The sequence below is a fragment of the Rhinoderma darwinii genome, chromosome 2, assembly GCF_050947455.1.
Source record: "Rhinoderma darwinii isolate aRhiDar2 chromosome 2, aRhiDar2.hap1, whole genome shotgun sequence".
NCBI lineage: Eukaryota > Metazoa > Chordata > Amphibia > Anura > Rhinodermatidae > Rhinoderma > Rhinoderma darwinii.
Window position 1 is genome coordinate 158741742 of NC_134688.1, and position 14693 is coordinate 158756434.

The 14693-nt window shown below is 40.0% G+C and overlaps 1 protein-coding gene across 1 annotated transcript in view; it reads right to left on the reverse strand.

Moving 5' to 3' along the window:
* Positions 1 to 1923: 1923 nt before the first annotated feature.
* Positions 1924 to 14693, reverse strand: part of TGDS (TDP-glucose 4,6-dehydratase) — a 51360-nt gene continuing 38590 nt past the window's right edge. The window contains exons 8-12 of the mRNA XM_075852386.1: positions 14455 to 14498; positions 13777 to 13942; positions 8840 to 8898; positions 8219 to 8316; positions 1924 to 4002 (exon numbers count right to left, since the gene is read on the reverse strand). Coding sequence (XP_075708501.1) covers positions 3926 to 4002; positions 8219 to 8316; positions 8840 to 8898; positions 13777 to 13942; positions 14455 to 14498 — 444 coding nt within the window. The 3' untranslated portion in view covers positions 1924 to 3925. The remainder of the gene's footprint in view (positions 4003 to 8218; positions 8317 to 8839; positions 8899 to 13776; positions 13943 to 14454; positions 14499 to 14693) is intronic.

The following is a 14693-nucleotide window of genomic DNA, read 5'->3' on the forward strand; positions in this document are numbered from 1 at the left end:
CTGTATACATGTACTCAGCTTGGTTCTGTATACATGTACTCAGCTTGGTTCTGGGGCTGTATACATGTACTCAGCTTGGTTCTGGGGCTGTATATATGTATGAGCTTGGTTTTGGTGCAGTTTCTATGTTCTAAGCTTTGTTCTGGTACTGTATATATGAACTGAGCTTGGGTCTGGTACTGTATATATATGTAGGAGCATGGTTCTAGTGCTGTATTTACGTACGGAGCTTGGTTCTGGTGCTGTATACATGCATGAGCTTTGTTCTGGGGCTGTTTATATGTACTAAGCTTGGTTCTGGTGCTGTATATATTAGTCCTTCTCAATGAATTAGAATATCAATCAATTCAAAAAGTGAAACTCATATATTCTATAGATTCATTACACACAGAATGATCTATTTCCAGCATAGCCAACAGTTAATGAAAACCCAAAATTTAGAGTCTCAGATAATTAGTATATTATACAAGCCCAATTTCAAAAATGATTTTTAATACCGAAATGTTGGCCTACTGAAAAGTATGTCCAAAATACTTAGTCAGGGCTCCTTTTGCATGAATTACTGCATCAATGCGGCGTGGCATGGAGGCGATCAGCCTGTGGCACTGCTGAGGTGTTATGGAAGCCCAGGTTGCTTTGATAGCGGCCTTCAGCTCGTCTGCATTGTTGGGTCTGGTGTCTCTCATCTTCCTCTTGACAATACCCTATAGATTCTCTATGGGGTTTAGGTCAGGCGGGTTTGCTGGCCAATCAAGCGCAGTGATACTGTGGTTATTAAACCAGGTATTGGTAGTTTTGGCAGTGTGGGCAGGTGCCAAGTCCTGCTGGATAACGAAATCAGCATCTCCATAAAGCTTGTCAGCAGAGGGAAGCATGAAGTGCTCGAAAATGTCCTGGTAGACGGCAGCGCTGACTCTGGACTAGATATAACACAAACATCGTGGTTTTTTTTAGATAATTTTTTTGGTAATTTTAAATTGCAGTTTTTGGGTCAAGGATGTATTTCCAGAATCATTGCAAGCCTGGCTTTGATGTTTTTGGAATAATTTAGTGGCGTTTTTGTCCAATAGACCTCCATAACTTATTTCTTCTCTTAGAAAAACCGCAATTATCTATTTGTGGTGCTTTTTTTTTTATGGTGTCTACACAAAAAAAGCGTGTGTTGCAAAGAGGAATCTGTGGAAACACCACCTAAAATAAATGCAGGTAGCAAAACACACTAAAAAAATGCCTCCAAAAATCGCCATAAAAATGCATGTACCAGTTCTCCCCCCCAAAAAAAAACTGTGTGTGCCATTTTTTGGGCATAAAAAACGCAAATAAAAAAAAAGTTGTATGTAAAAAAGTTTTTTTTTTTTTCTAGTAGTGTGTTTTACCACCAGCGTTTTTTTTACGTGACGTTTTTCACATTGCAAATCATGTGGGTCACAGATCATGCGAAGCAAAGATTCCTCTTTGCAACATCATTTATTGTGAAAAACCTCGATGAAAAACGGGGTTCTTACACCGGGCAGCATCAGGACGTTGTATGTGACGAAGCACTGATAACATTGAGTGCTGTGTTGCATTTAAGGCCCAGATGCTGTTCTGCGTCAGTACCCTGTATGAGCCGCAGCATGCTGAGGAGACCTTGTTTTTTTTTTACAGTATGTCCGATGGGAATGGATGGCACACAGCCGTGGTCATAGCGCCACAATTGTGGGGCGCGGTCAACCAACAGATGCAACACATTGATAAACGTGTAGAATCTCACTCCAACTTTTTGACTTCTAGGCAACAAACTATGCCAAAATAGAGACGATTTTCAAGCTGCTTCCAGCAGGACAATGTAGGATTCAGATACTTTCTAACAATATGGACTGAACATGGAGGCTCGTAATAGCTGACAACAGGACACTCCTGGATAAGAAGACAGAAATAAACTTGTATAAAGCCATATTTATTATTCATTTATAAAATATTTCATTTACTAGGCACTGAATAAAAAATTATTTTACAATATAAAATGAAGAGAATCTCTTATTAACCTTTTTTTGTTCAGATCGGACTTCTATGCACATTGGAAACGAGCTTCTCTCTTTGCTATATGTTATTACATGTAACTACAGGTTTCCAATCACAAACTGGACCTGCAGCAGAAAACGTCTCTCCCCCTTCATGAATTACTCACTACAACAAACTTTGTGTGATGTAAAGGACAACCAACAGGCAAAAAATAACATTCAACATGGATAGATCTCACAATTAATAAGGTGCAAATTCTATATCATTATAAATACTCCCTTTCATATTATTCACAACGTTTGTAAGTTTAACCCTTTAACGTTAAGCGACAGATATATCCGTCACGTTCCTGTATCGGGATGGATATATACTAACAAAGGCCCCCGAGTTTGCCATCAGTAACTGGCCTGACTGGCATGGCCTAATAGGTTGTTTTACACGGAGAGTATTCCAAAGCAATATATCTGCGATCAAAGAATCGCTGCTTCAAGACCCCTAGTAAAACAAAAAAAATGTAAAATGGTATTTAATAAAAATTAAAAAGTACACCCCAAAAAATGTAATGAAAACAAATTATATGGGGTAAAAAATAAAAAAATGGGTCATTATAAAAAAAATCAAACAAAAAAACTCCTACATATCAGATACCGCTGCAATCATAACAACCCGTAAAACAAACCTAACTTATTAGTTATACTGGAGTAAGCAAAAAACAATGGCGAAATTAATTTTTCATTTGTATTTCCCCCTCAAAAATAATAAAAGCTAATAAATAAATGATATGTACCAATAAAAACTTGAAGTCACCCCACAAAAAAAACAACAACAACAATCCTCGTACAGCTACATCGATGGATTCTCGCATTGTGGCGACACAAAGACTTTTTCCATAAAACGTTTTATAGTGCAAAAGCACTAAAATTTAAAAAAAGACTATACATATATTGCAGCATCGATACCGACCTTAAGGATAAAGTTAATGTCATGTTTACTGCACAGTAAACAGCGCAAAAAAAAAAACCAAACAGCAAAAACTACAAAATAATTCAGAACTACAAAAAAAATATTTATGAAAGCGAAATCAATAAATTATATGTACTTGAAAATGGTGCCATTGAAAAAAAACAAGCCGTTATACAGCTTCGGCGACAGAAAAATGAAAAAGTTACGGCTCTTGGAATGTGAGGATGGAAAAATGAAAAAATAAAATAAAAATGGTTTGGCGATGAAGGCCCAAACAGGCTTGATCGTAAAGGGGCTTACATGGTTTCATTTCCTGCGGAGTAAAACATACATTACATCATCACATAACGCAGGCACATTCTTTTATTGCACAAGCACAGGAATTGGTCGGGGTGCAGACGGCCATAGGGTCCCGGAGGTCAATGGGATTCTGCATAATAGTCATAACTAGTCCGTGTTATTTCTAAGAAATACAACACACACTTTGCTCAAAGTATCAGCTGCACATACGAGCACAAGCTTTCCCGCTTTAAAGGGTTACAAATGATGTTCTGATAGACCAATCATTACTTCAGTTTCTGGAGGCTGCCTAAATAAAGCACTTCCTCCACCAATCAAAGCTCTGCTTCAGAAACAGTAGAGCTGGCCTAAATGAATGCAGCATACCCGTGCCTACTGATACAGCTGCCCATAGCAGGAAAGCCTCCAAACAGCTAACATTTCAGTACGTTATTCAAGTATGCCGGACCTCCCCGGGACCCTAAACCTTATCCTGCACATAAACTTCATTCCACGTGCGGCATTTCATTACAGACATAAATTCCAGTGTAATCGTTCTACACTTCATCCATATTGTAACATTATAAGCACACTCCGGACGGTGCGGTCATTTCATTATATTTCACTTCATATTTTCTTCCATGCGGTCGTGTTCCCACAGTTCCCTGCACTTTCTTAGCTATGCTTGACAAGCAAATGGTTCTAATGCATCCTCTGCATTCTTCCAGTTGTTGAAATTGTTTTTATACCATTCAACTAAAAGAAAAAGAAAGAAAGTGACATTTCGCAAACAAAACAAATATCACACATTTACATTAAATAAAAATAGTCACAAGTGTATATAAATCCCTGCATTGTTCTCCTCCATGGGGTTATTAAAAAGTCTACTCAGCCATTTCTGGGAAAGCTGGGTGACCACCAATATGTCCTGCTCCTTAGGGGTTGTCATCGTGGCTGATGTGACTAATGTCTCTATTTACGCCGTAATACACCCATAACCCCATAACTAAGTAGATTTGCCATTCAGGAGCCTGCAAGTTGTAACGGCAGCTCTCCTAGACGCAGCTATAACTATAAGGCCTCATGCACACGACCGTAGCCATGTGCACGGCCGTGATTTTCGGGCCGGCCGGCGAGTGTCACCCGCAAATCGCGTGCTGTGCACATGGCCACATCCATTATTTCCTATGAGCCTGGACCGCAGAACACGGCCGTAATAAGACATGTCTGTTCTTTCTGCGGTCCAGGCTCCTGGGCCATGCACGGACCATGGAAACCACGGTCGTGTGCATGGGCCCATAGAAATGAATGGGGCCACAATTCTCCCGTGGATTTTCGGGGGAAATGCGGCCGCAAAAGCACGTTCGTGTGCATGGGGTCTAACTAGGTTTATTTTAGGGGAATATGCTCTTTAAATTACTTTCCTTGGCAAACGTGAAACAGAGTTTTGCCCAGAACATTGGCGATTCTCCTACCCTCATTAGTGTACCTGTTTAGATGCCTATCTGGGATGTAATTAAAGGCTATGTAAATCTTTAAAGACATTTTATTTTTTTTAATAAAACTATATTTCTGTGTTTAGTGCAACTTTGTATTTTTTTTTTTTTTTTTAAATATTGTTTTACTTTTTGATAAACAGCTTCTATTTATCCTGGATACATAGCACGGTGGCTCAGTGGTTAGTACTATTTGCCTTGCAGCGCTGGGGTCCTGGGATCAAATCCAACCAAGGAGTCTGTATGTTCTCCCCGTGTTTGCGTGGGTTTCCTCCGGGTACTCCGGTTTCCTCCCACACCCCAAAAACATACCAATAGGGAATTTAGATTGTGAGCCCCAATGGGGACAGTAAAAAAAAATTTCAAAAAAAGAGAAGAGGACCTCTGTACAGCGCTGCGTAATATGTTGGCGCTATATAAGTAATTGAAATAAATAATAAAGAAATAAATAGAAACTATCGTACAATGAAACCCGAAGCGGGACTGACAGCTTCGGTGACAGCGCGTTATGAGCTTAGATGTGATAGAGAACAGGTTTACAGGATCTGTCACTACTTTATTAATGCCCAATCTCCTAACTCATTTGATAGGCACGGTCCTTCTGATAATTCCAGTAAAAATTGTATGCAAAAACATTATTCTAAAAGTTATTTCTAAATATGCAAATTAGCCGCCAAAGTGGCAGGAACGCTTCTCTCTCAGGCGGTGTTTGTGTTGTCTGTGTGACACCGTCCAATCAGCGTCTTACAGCTTCTCCCCTGTCCTGCACAGCGTGATCTCAGCTTCAGGGACCGTCTTACTGGGTGAGCGATGAGACGATGTGTTGAAGGAGCTGCGGCCAGAAGTGTAAACACATCGTGATCTTACAATGGAAGCGGAGAGCACGCTGTGCAGGGAAGGGGAGAAGCTGTAAGATACTGATTAGACAGTCATACAGACAACACAAACACCCCCCACAGAGAATGAGCAGCTTTACCGCCCCTTTGGCTAGTATAGCCTCATTTGCATCTTAAGAAAAAGATCATAACTTTATTATAATAAATATTTTCGGATACAATTTTCAGTACAATTATCAGCATGACGGTGCCTATCAGATTAGTTAGAGATTGGGCATTAATAAAGTAGTGACAGATCCTCTAAGTGTTATACATGACACAGGCCTGACCTCCACCCAGCTCAGGTAGGCTGCATCTATTTGTATCATGTGCTGCACTTCTTGTCCAGTGCAGTAAATGTCTTGTATATAATGCACGGGAGAGGAGTAAGTACACGACAGAAGCACATATGGCCTGCTCGAGTGACAAGGAGAAGACGTCAAAGTCAGGCTCTAATTATATATGTATTATTCAGAATGCAGGACAAGTTGGATGTTACATGACAGAAGCCGATTTGTCGGAGAGTGGAAAGGCGCACAAGGTCAGGCTTTGCCATAAAAAGGTAAGAATACGCTAGGCAAAATGAGTTCTTTATTCTGAAGTTTTTTTTTTATGGAATAACCCTTAAATTATTTAAAACCATCCATCACTACAAACAAAGTTATGGGGTTATAGAATTTCAAAGCTCAGTGGATTGTAAATTTACCAGTACATTTTCTAGTTATCGCCCGTTGATTCACTAGCTTACAGGCAAGCCAGGACATTTAGTACCATACAAAGCCACAACACGTGAGTTCAGAAGTCACAGAACACTGGAGCTGTGGCGCTTTCTGCCTATGTTTACAGATTTCTGATCATGTCAAAAGACAGTTAACAGTAGTTTACATTTGCCCTAAATTCCCATGCATTATTTTGGCGTAACTGCATTGAAGGACCACATTTCTTGCCTCAATTATGATACCTGCCTCCATAAAGCATAATGTTAAAGGCTATGTGTACCTTTGAAATATTTTTTTTATTTTTTTTAAATAAAAACTTCTATCAGTGTCATTGGTGCAACTTTCAAGAGAGACCTATTAAAAATTATTTCTTCTTTTTGAGATACAGCTGTTCTGTATCCTGTATACAGAGCAGCTGCATGTAGCACTGAAACCTGTGACTGATGAGTTCAGTGTCAGGGAGACCTGCAGGATCCACCTGTTATCTATCACAGGTTCATAACTTAGATGTGATCGATTACAGGTGGATCTGGCGCGTCAGGGACATGCAGGACCCGCTTTCCCTGAATCAGTCAGTGCGCTGACCTGACTGATTCAGGTCTTAGCGCACGATACAGCTGCTCGGTTTACAGGTACAAAGCAGCTGTATCTCAAAAAGTTAAAATAATTTTTAATAAAAAGTATTTTGAAAGTTGCACCAATCACATGATAGACATTTTTATTTAAAAAAAGAAAACATATACGATTTCAGAAGATGTACATAGCCTTTAAGCTCAAGCTGTACAGCTATAGGCTGTTTGAGAATCAATGGTTTCTTCATGTGTACACAAATGTGCCATTTGAATAACTTTCCAATGTATCTTTAATAAAATATTCCGCATGGTTGTCCCTCTCCATAAACTCTGCAGCAGCATGTAAGTAGCGTGGAATCAAGAGTCTTTAAAAAAGATGCATTGGTAGCGATAATTTGTATGCAAACAACACATCTATATAGACATTATAAAAAAATATTGATTCCCTAAGAAAACAAAAACGTTTGAACACCATCATAAACATGATTATAAACATAAAAAGCATTCCCTGCTATCACCCCCTAAATGGGGGAGAGATAAATGAATAATACATTTAATAAAGAACAGAAGGAAGAAATAATGACAACACAACTTCTTATCAGATTCAACGCAACAATTGCCAGATTGTATAAAAAACGTCAGTAAATGTATTTATTTCCCCTTTAGGAGTTTCACTAAACTTATTTGACAAATCTCTGACTGCAGCAATAAAACAAACATCCCAATAATATTACTGGAAATCTGGAATTGGGATGAATGTGGCTCCTCCGTATAAATCCTGCCACTTCTCCTAAGTTTGCTGTGTGGCTGTGCACATCCCATATGCTGTTTAGTAAACCCTAAATTTGCTTTTAAAATATAAAAAAAGTAGACTCTGGAAAGCCCCAGGTTAATAAAAGGAGTATAAAATCAGCTCAAAAAGGGTATGTTCACACGCAGTGTTTTCAGGCGTTTGACGCCTCGAATTACGCCTGAAAAAACGCCTACAAACATCTGCCCATTGCTTTCAATGGGAATTACGATGTTCTGTTCCCACAAGTCTTTATTTTACACGTTGCTGTCAAAATACGGCGCGTAAAATGATGGCTCGTCAAAAGAACTGCAGGACACTTCTTGGGACGTTTTTGGAGGCATTTTTCATTGACTCCATAAACAGCTGTGAAAAACGCGAGTTGTTAAAAAAACGTCTGAAAATCAGGAGCTGGTTTCGCTTGAAAACAGCTCCGTATTTTCAGAAGTTTTTAGTCACTGCGTGTGAACATACCCTAACAGTGCTGCAACCTGTTCAATGAAGATATTATATAACATACTTGTTCTTTCAATGCCTTCCTTCCATTGTACTTTAGGTCTCCAACCCAGGCTGTACATTTTCTCAGACTTCATCAAATAACGAAGATCATTGACAGGCCTTCAAAAAATACAAAAACACAAAGATAGAAAAAATAAATTCCTCCAGATCAGAAGCAATTAAATGGCTCCAATTAAGACAGTTACTTTGTAGCCTTATCATGCTCAGGCCAGTTTCATAGAAGTGCAAGGGAGAAAAAATGTGACTATTATGCTCGCGTAAAACTGGCCATAAGGGGGATTAAGGTATAGAACATTGATGGGCAATCTTTAAAATAAGCTATCAATTTCTGATTGGTGGGGATCCCAGGTGTGTTGGGCATAGGAACCCTTTCATTGCAGTAACGGACAATGTCTGCCCAGACAAAAACAGGGACAAGTGTGGCAGTGTCAGGTACTGCAGTGAAGAATAACTTCTTTCCGTGGATCGCGGCGGTACCAATGTTAAAACCTTTATGATCACAAGTTTAATTAAATGTAAAACTAAAATTTATGTGAGATGGACTGTGATGTTTTATTTCTTATACCAAGTGCATGTTTAGCAGATACATTGACTGCACCTAAAATCACAGACGATGAATTACCTGTCATTTACATAATCCATCCAATGCTCCGTTTCCGTATCGGAGGAGGTATTTTGGATCTTGAAAGCAATAGAAAAAAGTAATTAACAAAACTTGCAGCTTGGAAAAATAAGTGAAAAAGCATTGAAGAATTTTTCTTTCATTACGAAGAATATGACAAAGTAAAAAAAAAAGTCATAAAAGTAGTCATAAAGAGCTCAGAGGACATCTGGCGGTCAACCATTCCATCCATAGTGGCAGACTATTCATGTGTTTCTTGTGAAATATGAGAGGTGTAAATTAAAATTTCAAACATTTTCCAAGAAAGAAACAGAACTGGGCAAATGGGTTTAATCCCAATAGAAGAAAAAAAAAAATTCTGCCTGTAAAATCAGGTTTTGAATTGGTTTTGCACCACGGGTGTTTGACGCTTTTTTTTTTTTTTTACCTCCTTCAACAGGCAAAGGAAAAAAACGTGAGCTTTTTTTGCCATATAACGCATCGGCCGCTTTACGGCGTTTTTATCAGTCTCTCATTGATTTCAATGGGGTTTTTGAGCCAGAAAACACCTCAATATAGGGCATGTCTCTTCTTTTCCCCCCCCCGAGCATTTTTTTCTGCTCGCAGGAATAAAATGCCTCCACCTCCCATTGAAATCAATGGGAGGCAATTTCGGCAGTTTTTTCCCGCGGTTTCCGGAAAAGTTTTCTGTGCATGCGGCTGTATTACTGCACTTCACAGAAGCCGTATATTCAGTACAAAGGGTGAGATGGGATATCCCCTTATGAGATCAGAAACATTTCCCCAAAGCAAGCGCTCCTGATCTCAAAAGGACAGGATCCAATCTCATCCTTGCGGCTCCTGCGTGAAGCTATAATATGGCCATGTCCACAAAGCCCAACAGTATCACATGAGCTTGTTGGCGCTTCAATGAAAGGCTTTATTCAGTCTCCTTCTCAAACATAAAAAAACAAGGCTGTATTGTAAAGGAGATGCATTTACACCATTGGATTTTGTGAGAGAAGCGAATGAAGAAGCCATAATTCAAAACATAAATTCACTATTCGGGTATGTTCACAAGGCTTAGCAAAATACGGCTGAAAATACGGAGCTGTTTTCGCCTGAAAACAGCTCCTGATTTTCAGACGTTTTTGTAACTACTCGCGTTTTTCGCGGCGTATTTTACGGACGTTATTGGAGCTGTTTTTCAATGGAGTCAATGAAAAACGGCTCCAAAAACGACCCAAGAAGTGACATGCACTTCTTTGACGCGGGCGTACTTTTACGCGCCGTCTTTTGACAGCGACGCGTAAAATGACACAGTCGGGGGTCGGACGAAGGCATCCGCCGAAACGCGTTTTTATCAGTCTCTCATTGATTTCAATGGGGTTTTTGAGCCAGAAAACGCCTCAATATAGGGCATGTCGCTTCTTTTTCCCCCCCAGAGTATTTTTTTCTGCTCGCAGGAATAAAATGCCTCCACCTCCCATTGAAATCAATGGGAGGCAATTTCGGCAGTTTTTTTTGACAGCGACGCGTAAAATTACACAGTCGGGGGTCGGACGAAGGCATCCGCCGAAACGCGCGTCGGGTTTGGCGTCTTCCCTATGCGGTGATATGAATTTGGGTATGTGCCTCCACCTATTTATTTAGACATTTGGCTGTCATTTTCCTGGGTCTAGTCTGTACCTTATGCCTATGAGCCCGGACTATTCTGCTGCTCATGCCTTACATACATAATACACTGTTACACCAAACAATGGTGTTTTTCAATTAGGATAGCATTTTTGCACACAAGCACTTTACATATGCACCTTTCTTATTGCTAGTTACGTGCATGTAGCACACAATTGTTATATATGAATTTATTCCATATGTCTTTATTAATCACGTTCGTACCCTATTGATAGTATACATATCCTGCATAGGCTGACCCCTTTTTAAACATAGCATGACTCATTTTTAATTTGTATTTGTATCTGTCTGTTAAGCACAAACAGAATATTACACAAGACTGTTATTTGCTTTACTTTACATATAAAAATAATGCAATTAAAAAACCCTATATTCCCGCTCCCTAAGGCCTCATGCACACTTCCATCACCATTTTAACGGCCGTTTTTCACGGATTCGTGTGTCCGTTATGGTATTATGTTGTTTCTGCGTGTCCATTCCGTGTTTCCATTTTAAACGGATGTTGTGCTTCTTTTTTTCACGGATCCGTTAAAAAAAACGGACGGTATTAAACTTCATTTGAACTGGTCACATGTCCCAGGAGAAACGTTGTATGTCCCAAAGTTCTGGGTGATCATGCACCATGCTTATGAGTCTCACAATATCCATCTTCAGGAATGAATGTGTACTGTAGTCTGAGAACTTTGGCACGCCCTGCCGTTGTGAGGGCAACAGATCCGCCAAAAACATACGGCACACGGAAGCCTTCCGTGTGCCGTCCGTTTTTTTCACAGACCCATTGACTTCTATGGGCTCCACGGTCACGGAATCACTGAAAAAAGTAGGACATGCTCTACTTTTGACGGAACGGAACAACGGATCCGTGAAAATAGCGGAAGTGTGCATGGGCCCATTGAAATGAATAGCACCCTGAAAAAACTGAAGTGGGCATGAGACCTTAAAATACACTCTAGTGTGCCATGATTCACGCTTTTTAGCAGTTTAGTCATAGTCCTTCTACCAAGCAATCCATGATCTGTGCTGGGTGCCAGGTGCCATCTAGTGTTGGTGGAGTATCCAGTGAATACAGTTCTAGCAATTTAGGAGCCCCTATTGTTTTACCTAGACCGGATATGGCATGATGTGACTGCTAGCATGCTGTTTTTCATATTCTTTGAGATCAGTGGAGAACCTGCTTTGAGTTGTAGTCATGTTTGACAGTCAGGTTACTAGAGGAACTGTCAAACAATCATAGTGTTTCCAATAACTTTAGAGGCAGAATGTCCCTAATAAATTCTCTAACCCAGATTACTAAAGTTTTCAAATGAATTTCCAAGTAAGTAAGGGCAGAAAAGGGGCAAGAAGGTTTGATCAGCGTTAAACCACACTATATCTGTTTCCTACATCCAAATTAAGAGATCCATTTAAAAATAATTTTACATTTACAAGGTTAAAGGGGCCATATGAGATTACCAAAAAATGGGACTGTCCCCACCCTGTCCCAGAAACCCAGCACTCTTGTTCATGGGCTGTGGCTGGTATTGTAGCTCATACCCAATGCAAGTGAATGTGGATGGGCTTTTTTCAAACCCAGACCATGGACAGGAGTGGTGCGATTTTGGACAAAAAGGAGACCAAATTTGAAACCATTTTAAGTCGGCTTTTTAAAAAAATTATTATTAGGTATATATGGTCATTATCTAGGACTTCTTTTTCCTGCTCATAATTTTAGATTTCTACCTCAAGATCTCTAATTACCATTTCTTCCTAGACCAGAACCCTAGTCAAGGCCTCGTAAGAAAGTCTGTTAATTTACAACATTGGCCTCCAGCACACAACGTAAGATTCCTAGCCAAATAAATGTTAATTTATATACATCCACCTGAAGATTCTACACAAGATCTATTACTTCAAACTTCCCCCGTCCACTCACCTTGACTGCAAAATCTCCCTACTCCAACTACTCATTTTTTAAGTTTATAATATATTATATATTACATATATAAGCTCTCGAATCACTTTAAAGATGTCAAAACATAACTTGGGATGCATCACTACCTCCTGCTAAATTTTACACAACCTCTCTCACACACAAATGTATGTATCTTGACGTTTTGTATTTACTGGATGCATATCTTGTGGAAGTATGGAAATATCTTATTTCAGTATGGGCTCAATAAAAATAATATTGAAAAAAATAAAAATAAATAAAAGACAGTCTTAAAGTAAGTGTGCCACAACCAAATCACAAGACATCATGATCATAACGCCTGAAAAGTTATCAAGCACATCAAAAATATAAAATTCTGTGAAAATAAAGGGTTGGGATTGTAAGTTTTTCCACTTCAGTACTGGCAAAGTTATTTGTGTGAATACCCTGTATTCACAGCTAGTATAATGAACACTATATCACATGGCCTTAGCCTAGGAAATACTGTAAAGCTTTTTACAAGACAATAACTAAAATAAACCGGGAGAACATGTCTTTTTTTCCCCTCACCATTAGTTCAACCATCCTTCACAGCAGAAATCAGGAGTTTTTTGCTGTTAGGCCTCATGAACACGACCGTAGCAGTGTGCACGGCCGTGATTTTCGGGTCGGCCAGCTGCGGACTGTCAGCCGCGGGCCGCCCGCAAATCGTAGGACATGCACATGGCCGCCGTCATTGTTTTCAATGAGCCCGGACCGCAGAAGATGTCCGTAATAGGACATGCCCGTTCTTTCTGCGGTGCGGGTTCCCGGGCCATGCACGGACCGTAAAAACTACGGTCGTGTGCATGGCCCAATAGAAAAGAATGGGGCCGCAATTCTCCCGTGGATTTTCGGGGGAATTGCGGCCGCAAAAACACGTTCGTGTGCATGGGGCCTTAGTCCAAGGGTCGGAACGAAAAAGGCCAAGCGAATGGGGCTGTGAGGCAGTAGCTGTGAGCACCACTGTAAGGGAAAAACGGTGAAGGGACTGCAATGCTATACCAGTGCTGTGGCCCCTTATGCTCAGGATCGGTGGGTGTCCTGGCAGTCAGACCGTCACCAATCAGAAAGCAATACGCCATCACTTTCTATGATGGGAAAACATACATACAGTCAAGCACACCTGGCATATAACATGCCAGAGCCATCTACTAGAAGTCAATGAAAAGATAACCGAGTGGACTCTGGGAGCCTCCGCTATTCAGCTAGCAAGCTAAATAACGCATTCTGAAACTCTGGGAGAATAGGAACCAGCTCTAAGTATGTAGAAGGGATAAGGGATAATTGATCTGTGACACCTACTACAACTTACCATTCCGATTAGTTCTTTAGCAAGCTGTGAGACCGATATCTCAAAATTTGTACCAATATTATAGATTTCTCCAACCTTCCCCATCTTTAAAATGGTCAATATTGCCTCCACTACATCAGATGCATATAGGAAGCTCCTGGTTTGTCTCCCAGAACCATGGATACAGCTTTAAACAAGGGGGAAAAGAACAGGTTAACATGCAATAAAGGCTAATAAATGCAAATATCAACAAGTAGGGAAGCAACAAGAGATCTACAGTGGACTGCTCCTAACCCTGCACGTCTATTTGGGGATATGAGAGATATGTATAAATGGAGACCACCATATAACAAGCCCTGTATCTGCTGCAGCTTTTTATATTCTCTCCATTAAAACCAAAAGTCAAGTCCACAGTTTAGGATTTGTTCACATTTGCGTCGGAGGAAAGAGTCTCCCTTTCAGACTACGTTGTTTTTGCTGGAAATTTGTCCGGCAAAACGACAAGAAAACTTGGCGGAGTACCGCACAGAACCCATTAAAGTCAATAGGTTCCATCGGGTGCCGTTGGTTACAGTCATGCGATGGAAAGCCAAAAACGCAGATGTGAAAACAGCCTTAGATGCCTACACGGATTCTCTAGTCTTGTGGTTTTATCAGCTATCTAGGTGTATCACACAAGCATTTACTAGGCTAACTTACCATTTTCTGTTCTGCTGCAATAAGGAAATAAACCTGGGTATAACCTGAAAACAAACAAACCAATTATTATTATGGTTTTGAAAATAATTTACATTTACAACAGTGTAAAAGCGAAGATCACTGGGGGGGAGTTTGGGCACAAAATCTAGAATACAATTGTATTTACTACATCTCTCAGTACAAATCCCCAACACAATTTCATAAAAAAAATAATAATTAACAACGGGGTACTAAGCGCT